Below are 12975 nucleotides of genomic sequence, written 5' to 3'. Positions count from 1 at the left end.
TGGTAGAGAGGACCTGTGTTCGATACCTCAAATAACAATTGAGAGGGACTGAAACATATCCACCCACAACTCAGCTCCAAATCCGAATTAACCCTAAGGATAAACCAGAGTACTACCACCAAAAAGGAAATATGTTAATTATCTTTGTGTATAAATGTTTGAGCAAGTAAAACTTCATTTGATATCGGATTAGGTTTTCCAAATCCGAATAGGTTTTGTAAAATTGGAAAGTAACTTGAAAATAATGCGTATCTTATAAATACACACCGCCAATATAGTACAACACATTCACCGTCATTTGCAAACCTTGAAACAGAGTATTCCCCAAGTAAACTTCAAATTACCCAACCACACCAAGAACTCAACTTCCAAAACCAACGCAAATACGCCGCCATGGATTCAACTTCTTCTTATTACTCACGATCGCCGTCGTACACACCGTCGTCTCCTCTTCAATACACACCAGAGTCGTCGTCGTCTCCGAATCAGTACTACGCTATGGAGTCAACATCTTCTAATTACTTACGATCACCATCATACACGCTATGGTCTCCTCATGAGTATGCACCGGAATCGCCAGAATACACGCCATCGTCGCCACCTAAATCACCGGAGTACACGCCATCATCACCACCTAAGTCACCGGAGTACACGCCATCATCACCACCAAAGTCACCGGAGTACACACCATCATCACCACCAAAGTCACCGGAGTACACGCCATTGTCGCCACCATCATCACCAGAGTACGTGCCATCCTCTCCAAACTACTCGCCAGAATCACCAGAGTATGTCCAATTCTCTCCAGTTTATTCGCCCGAGAGTCCTGAATACTCGCCGGAATCTCCGTCGTACAACCCACCTTCTCCAGTCTATACACCAGCGTCCCCTGAATATTCTCCGGGATCTCCAATTTACACGCCAGCATCCCCCGTTTACTCGCCGGAGTCTCCATTCTACACACCAGCGTCCCCTGTCTACACACCAGGGTCCCCTGTTTACTCGCCGGAGTCTCCAATCTACACACCAGGGTCCCCTGTTTACTCGCCAGCATCCCCTGTTTACTCGCCGGATTCTCCAATATATACGCCAGCATCTCCTGTTTACTCGCCGGAATCTCAAGTGGACACGCCAGCATCCCCCGTTTATTCGCCGGAATCTCCAATCTACACGCCAGCATCTCCTGTTTACTCGCCGGAATCTCCAATCTACACGCCAGCATCTCCTGTTAACTCGCCGGAATCTCCAATTTATACGCCAGCATCCCCTGTTTATTCGCCGTACTCTTCTGCGGCATATAGATGGTAGAGAAAGGGTAGCAAACCAACAACTAGCAAGGCGATCTATGTCTGACGAGACAATGTGACATGTAGTTTGAAACAGTCAGATTATTTAATACTAACTCTGTTCTGTTTTAGTTGCAATTTTATTTTACTGTTCACCCAATATTTTTGGTTGTAAATGACATTCCTGCACTATTCTGCAATTTTATTTTACTGTTCACCCAATATTTTAGGTTGTAAATTACATTCCTGCACTATTTTTAGATACTAGTTGTTGGACCGCATGCTAACGCGCGCGGTCCCCCAAAATATCGGAATTAGTTCGTTGAATTAATTAGCGTATAAGCAAAATTTGTACGGGAAAAAATCGAGGGAATTAGGTAGTCCGAAAACAACTACAAGGAATAGCATTCCGTATTCCAATATCGGGTGCTTGGTCTGTTCAAATAGCAGGTTAATGCAAGCTAGATAGTACATTATAGGAGTTCATGCTAGAAAAACAACATTACATATTCCTGAAATCAGCATTGCAAAGCAGAACATAAAGAACTCGGCATAGTGCCCGAGTCATAATATGTACAAGAGTAGTTATGTTCAAGTTACAAAATATTTAAGGGGTATTTGTTGAGAACACCGCACTACGAGCTTGTTCCCTTCAAAAATCTTTAGGTAATGAGCCTACATTCCCACCTTCTATACTATTGCAACAGAAACTAATTCTGTTGGCAAGAAGTGTAGGAGCCATAAACATATTACGTGCAAATACTAAAGGGTTTGATTCTAGGCTAAGAAGTGTAGGAGCCATAACCATTTAACCTTTTAAAATGTTTATCCACAATTTTTTTCATAATAAAAAATTAATCAAAAAATGTTAAATTGTTATTTCATACAAAAACAATGAGTAAAAATGATCTCGGTATACAATAACTTTATTGTACATCTTATGCGTGTAAGACTTTTTGTATGCCAATACTAATGTAACATTAATTAGTGAGTACCACAACCATGCATAAGTAATGTTTTATTTATTTTTTTATTTATTTTATTTTTTATTTAACATGGGATAAGAAGCAGGAAAAATAAAAAGCACTAAATAACAAAAACTAAAAAATCTGAAAACAAATAAACGAGCGACGCCGCACAAAAGCAAAAACGGAGTAAGGGCAAGACGAATAAACGAGCGGAGAAGCAGAGGCAAAAGGAAAGGAAAACCAGAGGAGAGAGGAATGGAATAAATTAGGAGAAAGAAACAAATTTCTTAGGAATCAGAAAACAGAAAAGAGAGAAAGTAAAAAAAAAGTGGAAATATGTAAGCAACAAGCTTTGAACCTTGGTTGATTAAACAAGTATTATGGAGCTTGCAAAGGGAAGGAATGCAAAAAATTATGGAGCTTGCAAAGGGAAGGAATGCAAAAAATTTCCTTAGGAATAGTGGATTTCATGTATTTGTGACTCAAAACACTATTACTAAGCATAGTGTTCAAAATGTGAGTATTTTAAAGGTTAGAGATATGTAGGAAAATGTTGGACTGTCGGATATTGACGAGGGTCGTTTGGTAAAGTCAATTGGATAATTTGTCCAAATTAATAAGGCTGCAATTAAAAATAAACGACCCAAAATAAAACGTTATCAAAAGGTCTTGCGTGTATAAGGTGTACAATAAATTTATTGTTCACCAAGATAATTTTAACCCAATTTTTTTTAACTTTAACCTAGTTTTGATTAACTTTTATATATTAGTAAAAAAAGTTGATAGATAAACATTTTAAATGATTAATTTTATACATTATTAGTGATTTTGATGATATAAGTTTTATTAAAATGAAAAAATTCATCACTAAAAGATAGATAACTTTTACATATATAAGCATAACTTTTAAGCATTTTGAGTTAACTTTTACTCCGGTGTACAATAATTATTGTACAACCCTTGTAAATAAGAATTTGTGAAACGTTATATCTAAAAGAGAAGAGAAGAGTATAAGAATTTGTGTATACCCTTCACTTCAACTTTTAAAAATAAGGATTATTGTCTTGGCTATTTTAGGTTGAAACTATTCAAGGCACACTCAATTGTGACCCAATGTTGGCCAGACGTTTAGGTGGTCGGTGGTGTGCTTTTGTTACTGATGCACCAGCACCCCATCATTCTTCAGGTGGGAATTGGTAGACAAAGTAGATAGAAAAAATAGAGTATAGAACATAACTGTGTCACGAGACCCGAAATCGTTACTCGTGAATGTAGATGAACAAAGAATTTCATTGTCAAACTCTGTATCATCTTATTTCTGATCCAACTCAATTGTCTGAAATAATAGACACTAGTACATGATACAACAAAATTAAGCTATGCTTGTTGGACTTCTGCATCAACCAACCCTTTATTCAATCCATTTTTACTGTAAACTCGACCTTCTCTGCGAACCATTTCAAGGTACAGTCCAACCGCTGCTCACTTAACAAAAACGACACCGTCATTCAAATTTGATCATAGCTTCAAGGAGACTTGTACCATCCCCATGGTTCATCAGAAATATCTTGAGTCACCTGCTTGATATTCAAGTAATTCTGGATACCCCTGCATAATTTATGTAGAGTGCACGTCAAGGAAGAAGCATGGTTGCAGAAACCATGAACAAAATATTGATTTAGTTGATTCGTGGCAGGAATTCATATTCTAAGGCATTTTAGTGAAACAAGTTATACACAAAAATTGCTGTGTTTTTTATGCTGTTCCTATAACAATTGCAGTTACAGGGCAAAATTGGCAAATCATCATCAAAGTTTACACTGAATCAAATTGAGCAAAATAGTCTAGTAGCTGTTTAGAGCTGAAGAGTATTTGCAATGAGGTAGTGTACTTTCTTGGACTCCCTGCCATTTCTCAAGGGAGATAGAGTTCCCTCTATCTTAGACAAACATGTAAGTTCAGACTAACCTAGTACATGGGACTACTGACACGTTGTCGATCGAGAAAAGTGTTGTGATGAGAAATAGATCTATTATATTTGCAATCTTGAATAGGAAAAAGAGCAACCCTGTTAATTTAGACTCACCATTCTCCAAGTTCACGTCCAAAACCACTACGCTTGATGCCTCCCCAAGGAGCTTGAACAAAGCATGGTTGTGAGCAATTAACCCAAACAGCTCCAACTTCTAGAGCCTGCATAACCAAATAGGTAAGGAATGAACGAAATTTGCAGAGCCAAACTTTTTATCAACCAAGAAGACAATACGGTTTGCTTGATTGGTGCAGTTATTCTTACCTTCGTTATCCTCTCACATCTTTCAAGATCATTAGAAAACACAGCAGCAGCTAAACCGTACCTGGGAATCATAGACTACGGTCAACACAAGAAAGAGTTTCTTCATGAAGGCAGAATACTGAATCATCATTCGAAAAACTTACTCTGTATCATTTGCCAATGCAATGGCTTCATCTTCGGAACTAAATGTTTTAACACACAAGACAGGGCCAAAAACTTCCTCTTTCCATATTTGCATGGATGTGGAGATATCAGTTACAATGGTGGGTTCAATGTAATAACCTTTCTTCAAATGCTGCAATAGTTACATCAAATGATTTAGGTATTATTGTCATTAGAAGTTCACAGTTAGCTTGAAGCAAGCAGGTGACATTAGCTATTATCAGCAAGTAGACCTGGTTATTGGACAGGGTAGTCCAATGGATATAGGGTTAGGGTCAAGTTAATAGGGCTTTTATTGGTCAGGGCTCTATTGGACAGGGCCTTTATTGACAGGGTCATTATAGGGTCAAACTTATACTACAATTATTTTGAAAATTAAAATAGTAATGATACAAAAAATTAAGTGTATAGCTTCGTATTCACTTGTACTTGCACATGGCTCTTTTGTTTTTCATTTTTCATTGCTCGTTTATTGACCCACCCACTAATGAGCCGCTATTGACCCGCGACCCGCTTTTGACCTGCCCATTATCGACCCGCTAAAAATGACCCTTTTAATACCCGACCCTATTTTGACCCGCCCCGACCCTGACCCGCCCCGACCGATAACCAGGTCTATCAGCAAGTATTTTGTCAACTGGATATGCAAGTTTGGCAAGAATATAGCATCAACGGGTTCCTAAAATTGCAGCTTCTGAGCATGTGAATCATTTTACTATCTAGTGTCTTATGATACATGCCAGGAATAGCATTTTGGATATGTTCTCCAAGCATTAGATTCATATCCATTTGATCAAGATGTTCAACAAACTAAATTCTCTTTGATGTGTGGTTCAACAAATAATTTTCAGAAACAATATGCATTGGTTTTACCTCAGGACGGGAACCTCCATACAAAATAGTTGCCCCCTCACTCTTTGCTGTTGATATGAACTTCATAATTTTGTCGTACTGAAGCAAATGAAGTAACATTAGATGGTTCTGCTTCAGCATTGTGAAAGCGAAAAATCACTTCGTACAAAATAATTCATCATATTTATACCTGTCCTTTACTAATAACAGGGCCAAGCCGGCATCCTTCTTCAAATGGGTCAGAAATTTTAATGTTTTTCGTCCATTTTACAAGCTTATCAACAAACTCAGCTGCAATACTTTCCTATAAAACAGACAATTCCAACACCCAAAAAAGATATTTATTAGCAGACTCATACATACTTTGTAACAAATATCAATCTCAGTAATTAATTGATGTCAATTCAAATTCCTTGCAGAATTCTTGGTATGTGGATGCTTACATGCACAAGCAGTCTAGACGTTGCACTACATATTTGACCATTTGTCCAGAAACAGCCAAAAATAGTCCATTCCACAACTGCCCAATTACAGATATCAACATGTTAGAAGACGGAAATTGATTAAGCATCTCAGATGAGCAGAATCAGAAGAAAACTGATTCTGAAAAGAAAAGATTTACGAGATACTAAAAGGACAAATCTTGTCTGAAATAAGATCAACTAACCTTTATCAATATCAACATCTTCAAACACTACAATAGGACTTTTACCCCCAAGTTCTAATGTAACAGGCTGCAATCAAGTTAATATTTAGAAATGGTGGTGTCCAAACCATAGGAAAAAAATATCAAATTCAACCAAACTTCTCACTAATAATTGTGCTATGGCTCACCTTAACCAATTGGGCAGCAGAAGCCATAACCTTGCTTCCAGTGGCACTACTCCCAGTAAAGGCAATCTGTTTAATCAGAAAATACGGTCACCTTCAACACAATATGGACAAAAGAAAGTTCTGAAAAGGTAAAACTTCAAGCGAGCAAAGTATAACCTTGTCAACATCGGGGTGTGATACTAATGGTGCACCAGCATCTGGACCTAATCCTGTCAAGATATTCAACACGCCTGGAGGAAGTCCCACTTCGTTGCAAACTTCACCGAATTCTAGACAAGTCCTGAAACAAAGCCATACATTTTGTTTATGACATTAGCACTGTCTGTTGCACTAGAGAGAGCAGTTTTAGAATTGAAGATTTGATATGTAACATACACAGATGCCAACTCGGATGGCTTAAGTACAGCTGTACACCCAGCAGCAAGTGCTGGAGCAATTTTCCATGTAGCCATTAGAAGTGGGTAATTCCTTCAACAGAGGAAAAAAAAAAGGGATCAGCCACAACAGATAACAGCAGGCACCACACTTGGTTTGTGTTGCTCAAACTCTTCATTTCATTTTTCACTACAACACTAGATATTTGTTATTCCAATATGATTGCAGACACTTTACGCTTTGCTTTGAGCCAGAAACATGCAAACTATTACGAGTAATACATTGGCCGGAATTATACTTTGGACAGGGTTGTGTGTCTACCAATTCTAGCTGAGTCTCAGAAACATAACATTTAGAGCGAAGGAATAGATTCCAACCCAGACAACCAGTTAAGAGCATCTAAAAGGGAAAGCCAATAAGAAAAATAATATTTCAAGTTAGCAACTTATTCTTCAACTTACTTCTCAAATTGATAGTTGATACAATATTTGATAAAGTCTTCCAATCAATTACCTTAAAATCCCATAAATGTAAAACCTCTGCATATAGCTTTAGCTTACAGATATCCCTTATCTCCTTAGTCTACCATGAATTCATGATGATAAAAAGCACTACAAGAGATACTTGAACAGAAAAAGTACCATGAAAAAGTCCATAAAACACGATATATTATTACTATCTACTTTCAAAACTCCAGTCTCTTTTCCTTTCTTTTGCCAACATCCAACTTTTTTGTGTTGAGGTGGTGAGGTGGGGGGAGGAGGTGAGGAATTACCATGGGGATATTAATCCAACAACACCAAGGGGCTGCCTGAGAACATGACTTTTGAACCTTTCCATAGGCAGGGTGACTGGAGCCTTTTGTTTACCATCAAGAGCTTCTGCTTGTCCGGCAAAATATTCAAAACATGAAGCAACGTCATCCTAAAACAAGAGAACGAAAGCATGGAACTCAGTATGAATGCAGAGTAGAGAAACAAAAAGAGAATAATCAAACTGTTAGCTCACAATGTCCAGCACTGCTTCATCAAAAGGTTTCCCAGAATCAATGGTTTCCAGTTTAACGAAATGATCTTTTTTTTCTGTTATCTGCAAAGAAAAAGTTAGAGTCAGTTACATTTGACTAAAGCATCAAATTTACATCCATGTCTCACAAACCCTTTCAACCCGAACTAAACATGGATCAGATATAACGATATAAGACAGAATGAAACTTTAAATCTTGAACACTTTAAACTAAATTTGAAAGTTTCTTATGAAAATTCCAGTAGTGCCCTAAGTTGCTCAGTGACAGCTAGTCCTTGTTTCTGTATCAACAGTCCAAGTAACATAGTCCTAACATCTCACTAACCACATTCTTGCTTAGACAGTACCACGACAGTTACACGCGTGAAAATTTTAAATAACTACCAGAAACTTTTAAATAACTACCAGAATGTTTTTGTCAAGAATAACCTTATATGAAACATTTTTTTACTATTAGTAGTTGGTACCTTTACCGTGTTTAAAAGAATAAAAAGTAAAGCTACCATTTATGACTTCTTCATATATATCTTTGTTTCAGAAGTGATGATCTCCACAGTCCATACTGCTATTATTGACCTCCAAGGTAGCAAGAAGTAACCATCACCATTTCACCCTTAATTCAATACATGGAGATTAAAGGTTATATAAGGTCATTCTTTAAGTTTAGCTTTAGTGATTAATTATGATTACAAAAACATCTCAAAAGGATTTCATGTACATCCACCTCGGAATGATGGACAATGGTTCACCAAGACAGGAGTAATTATGGTAGATAGTAATCAGTACAAAGAGAGTAGGGGACAAGGGTGGAGGGACAATTAATATCACATTTCTGCATTTGAAGAGCAGCTTTTTGTTCTTCAATGACTAAGTTCATTAACACAGTACTTCTTCTAGTTTTATATTCAATGAAGCTGAGATTTATCTAAGCAGCTAATCAGCTATGCTGCAAGCTGAAAGCCTGAAACTACCTAATGCACTGACTAGAAGTGAAGAAACTACTACATGTCCTACTTCCACTATATCAATTGTTTATCCAAACCTTTCTCATGACTCATGACTGAGAAACAATACCATTACCACCACCTCAGTGACTTTAGGCCTTTAGCAATTAGCCTATGGCAGTTAAACTCAGCATCCAAAAGGGTCATAAACTCACATGTACAGTTGTACACTATCAGACATCTATCTCAACAGCCAAAATCGATAGCCTTGATACTATGTTACTCGGACTCGGGTGCTTGTGTCCAAGCTCCATGAACCTCCTAAAGTTCCATGATTTTCAATTTTTAGCTTGTTATGATTATTGATTAACAATACTGTTTTGATACAAACTACAAAGTACTCATTGAACTTGGTAAAATTGAAACTAACATTCATATATTTATTTTTCAAAAATTTGTCAATAATGACACTTGTAGCTCATTTCAAAATTGACTAGAAACAATTATTCAAAGAACTTCTCGCAAATCAAATTCCCAAATCTAAAAGTCAACATGCACATTATGCCAACCTCAAACCCCAAGTAATTCAGAAATTATAACCTTCAAGACAACATCAAATAACTAAATTATGTAAAAATATAATAATCAAAGGGATTAGTTTCATTACCTTAGCAGCAATAGCACGCAAGTATGTGGCACGATGAGCCCCAGATGTTGCTGACCAATTGTTCCTCCTAAAGGCTCTTCGAGCTGCCACCACCGCAACCTCCACATCTTCAGCCGTGGCTGCCGGAATATCACCTGAAACCCCATTTTGATTAATACCCACATCACAATTCTTGATTTTATACTCAATAAACTCCCTTTTCTTCGTTAAAAATCACGCATCAATCGGTGTCATAGCCCGAGTATGTGTGTGTACGACGAAACATTGAATTCTCATATTTCAAACAGTTTAATTCAGCTAATTAATTGCAACAATCCTAATCTATAGACTATGAATTGAAAAAACTAACCGATGATTTCTTCAGTGGACGGATTGATGACGGGTATGCGATTTTTTTTAATGGGTTCTCTCCACTCTCCGTCGATGAATAGCTGACGAGCAGGAATTGGGAACGCCATTCTTGGTTAAATGCGAAGAAATTGGGTTGTAGAAATTGAGTTGAGAGGGTAAGGGTAGGAGAGAGAAAGAGTGGGGAGCAAAGAGTGAGAGCATAGTGACCATTTTTATAAAGTTTAACGATGACGTTAATTGGACAATGAATTGATTGATTAACTGTTGGGATGAGGATGAAACAATACGTGGCTACTCGCAGCAAATTTGCCGCGGTTCATGGGTCCCTTTTCAATACTTCACCTTCGTTTCAGAAAGTTTTTTAGGCCCTATTTGGTTCATTATTATTAAAGGAAAGGAAGAGAAAAGAAAGGAAGGGAAAAGAAAGGAAAAGAATGGAAGGGAAAGTGATTTAATTTTCCTGTGTTTGGTTTAAAGGAAAGAAAGGAAGAGAAGAAAAAAGAAATATAAATGACAGCTTTTAATTTTCTCTTTCCTTCTGAATTCCTCCAATTTTGGGAGGAAAGGAAAGAGAAAATTTTATAAAGGAGCTTTCCTTCCAATTCCCTTCCTTTCCTTTCACTTCCCATATAATTGTTTGTACCAAATACAGGAAATCTTATTTTAACTTTCCTTTCTTTTCTTTTCCTTCCAATTCTTCCCAACCAAATAAGGCCTTAGGCTTTGGAAAATGTGTCCAAAGTATAGAAACTTTAACCTTAAATTCGCACCATTATATACATCAAAACATTACATATAAGATCTTGTTAGATTGGTCAAGGGATGTATTTTCAGAATATCAAATTTTTATAATTTTTTCACATACGAAATTGAATATATTACTCCCTCCGTCCCTTAATACTCGCACCGTTTTGACTGGACACGCATGCCCATGCACAACTTTGACCACCAATATCTTTAACTACATATTATAAAAACTTATAAAAAATTTAATATTTTAAAAATATATATTAAGATGAAGCCAACACTATAATTATATACTAACATTTTTTTTATATACTAGAAATAAAATATGGTCAAAGTGAATTATGTGAATAGTGAAAAAAGTCAAAACGGTGCGAGTATTAAGAGACAGAGGGAGTAGTAGTTAAATATTGCATCAGAGTCCGTGCAAATAGTGACTGTAAAGATCCTTTTGAAACGGAGGTAGTACCATTTTTCTATCGGTCGACCTTTTAAATCATCGATTTATGTATGGTACAACTACAAGTCTACAAGCTATGTTTTTTCATCGTATTGGAATATTAGCTCTCCTTAAATCCAAATCAGGTCAAACAAGAAATTACTCCCTCCGTTTCTTTTTGTTTGTTACGTATTCTTTTTAGGGTGTTTCACAATGTTTGTTACGTGGAAAAATATTTCTTTTGATAAACTTATTATATTATCATTTTTTGTGCCAACTTTTAATTTTAATTTAATTAGTCCAATTTTTTCAACTCATTAAATTTCTTTACAATTTCCTAAATATGTTAAGTTAACAATCTTTGTGCTTTTTCATTATTGGTTCATTTTGATAAATAAAACAATCTTATTGGTTGTTGTAATGATTAGTGGATTGAATTTTTATTTGAATTTATTTTTTTAATAAAAAGAAAAAGAATCTTTATTATTCGTTAATACACGTGCAAAAGTCCAAACGTAGCAAACAAAAAGAAACGGAGGGAGTAAAAAATTAGATTAAACCGAATGAAAAGAACATAGATTTTTGTAACCAACATGTTCGATAACTTAGATTGATTATTAGTTTGTGCTTTCCTAAATATTGTGTTATCTTTCATAGGAAAAAATCTCGCTCAATAACTCATTATGGTTATCATTTGGTATTTTTTGAAGAAAAAATTTTGTACTACTGCATCTATAATCAATTTGGTATTGCTATATCTTAATCTATTGCCAATTAATGTACAGGTTATTTGGTAACCGACAATAGTGAGAATATGATGAATTTTGTAATTTGGTTAAAAAAGTAACATTATAATGTTCATGGTAATGAAATCTCAATTTTGAGTTTTGCTTCAGAAAAAAAAACTTATTTTCAATTCTCACCTAATATTCAATTATATCATTCTAATGAAAATGAAAATTATGAAGAAAATGAGACAATTTAGATTGACCTGTCGTTGCCCTGAAAATATTAGTGGTGTTTTTTTTTGCCAATTTACGCATAAACTACTTATGAATAACACAATTTGTGAGCTACTACTAAACAAATAATTAGGTTTTTTTTTCCTTTTTTTTCGGTGGTGAGTTATCTGGAATTCTATTGGTTTCATAAAAAGCTAATTGTTTTTATTTATAATTGATGAAGAATATGGACAAATTACGATTGTCAACGTGTTTGGTGTTGGACGCCATCACACGTCATTTTCAAGCCTTTTTTTAGGTTTTATATATAAATATGGAATTATTTCGTGGCTCTTTAGAAAAAACACAAACACCGCAATAAATCAATCACATGATCACATCACAACTCACAAGACGCAAACAACTTCATTTTATTTTATTTTTTTATTTTTTTATTTTAATCATTACTAAGATAGATATTTATGAATTGGATATTTGTCTTTGTTTAGCATGGGCTTCAGCCCAATAATGAAGCCTTCTGAAGTACCATCCAAGTCCAACAAATAATTTCAATTAATTGTGCCATTGTCTAAATGAGTTTATGATTACAATTAAAGGCGCATATGATTTCTTCAAAGTGCTTTTGTTCCAACCAGATTGATTACAAATAGCGCTTTGGTGGCTTTTGGTATGTTCTATTCTATGAAGAGGGAAAGGGGAGGGGAGGGTCGTGATGAGTCTATGGCTCTTAAACTTGATATGACAAAAGCGTACAACAGAGTGGAATGAGTTTTTTTTTTTGGAGTGAAATGTACAAAATGGGGTTTAGTGTGAGTTGTGTTCGTAGGGTGATGGACTGCCTGGTAAGCGTACCATTCTCAATTAAAGTGAATGGGGTAATTTCAGGTGATGTATCCCCTTCGCGGGGCCTCCGCTAGGGTGATCCTATCTCCTGTAATTATTTCTCTTGTTTGCATATGCTTTTTCTACTATGTTATCCAGTGCTGCAACTATTAAATAAAAGTCATGGGGAATTTTTTTGCAAGGATGGCCCCTCGAGTGTCACATTTATCTTTTCGCCGATGATAAT

At 36.0% G+C, this 12975-nt stretch overlaps 2 protein-coding genes across 2 annotated transcripts; one reads left to right on the top strand and one right to left on the bottom strand.

Moving 5' to 3' along the window:
• The first annotated feature begins 312 nt into the window (after positions 1 to 312).
• Positions 313 to 1459, top strand: LOC110776906 (uncharacterized). Its single transcript, XM_021981481.2, has one exon. The coding sequence runs from the start codon at positions 394 to 396 to the stop codon at positions 1306 to 1308; it is 915 nt and encodes a 304-aa protein (XP_021837173.2). The 5' UTR covers positions 313 to 393; the 3' UTR covers positions 1309 to 1459.
• A 2085-nt stretch (positions 1460 to 3544) lies between these two features.
• LOC110776905 (betaine aldehyde dehydrogenase, chloroplastic) lies at positions 3545 to 9922 on the bottom strand. The gene is given in 15 exon segments (NM_001405339.1): positions 3545 to 3862; positions 4341 to 4447; positions 4551 to 4611; positions 4694 to 4845; positions 5586 to 5663; positions 5755 to 5868; positions 6008 to 6084; positions 6232 to 6298; positions 6399 to 6464; positions 6555 to 6678; positions 6774 to 6866; positions 7549 to 7697; positions 7782 to 7862; positions 9411 to 9544; positions 9760 to 9922. Coding segments are annotated over 15 exon segments (1494 nt in total). The 5' UTR covers positions 9869 to 9922; the 3' UTR covers positions 3545 to 3780.
• Between the last annotated feature and the right edge of the window lie 3053 nt (positions 9923 to 12975).

The sequence above is a fragment of the Spinacia oleracea genome, chromosome 5 (assembly GCF_020520425.1).
Source record: "Spinacia oleracea cultivar Varoflay chromosome 5, BTI_SOV_V1, whole genome shotgun sequence".
NCBI lineage: Eukaryota > Viridiplantae > Streptophyta > Magnoliopsida > Caryophyllales > Amaranthaceae > Spinacia > Spinacia oleracea.
Note: the sequence above shows the minus strand (reverse complement) of the source record. Positions and strands in the feature narration are given on the sequence as shown.

What these genes read in the sequence shown, in the direction of transcription:
- LOC110776906 (XM_021981481.2), top strand. Translation starts at nt 394, where the DNA reads ATGGATTCAACTTCTTCTTATTACTCACGATCGCCGTCGTACACACCG.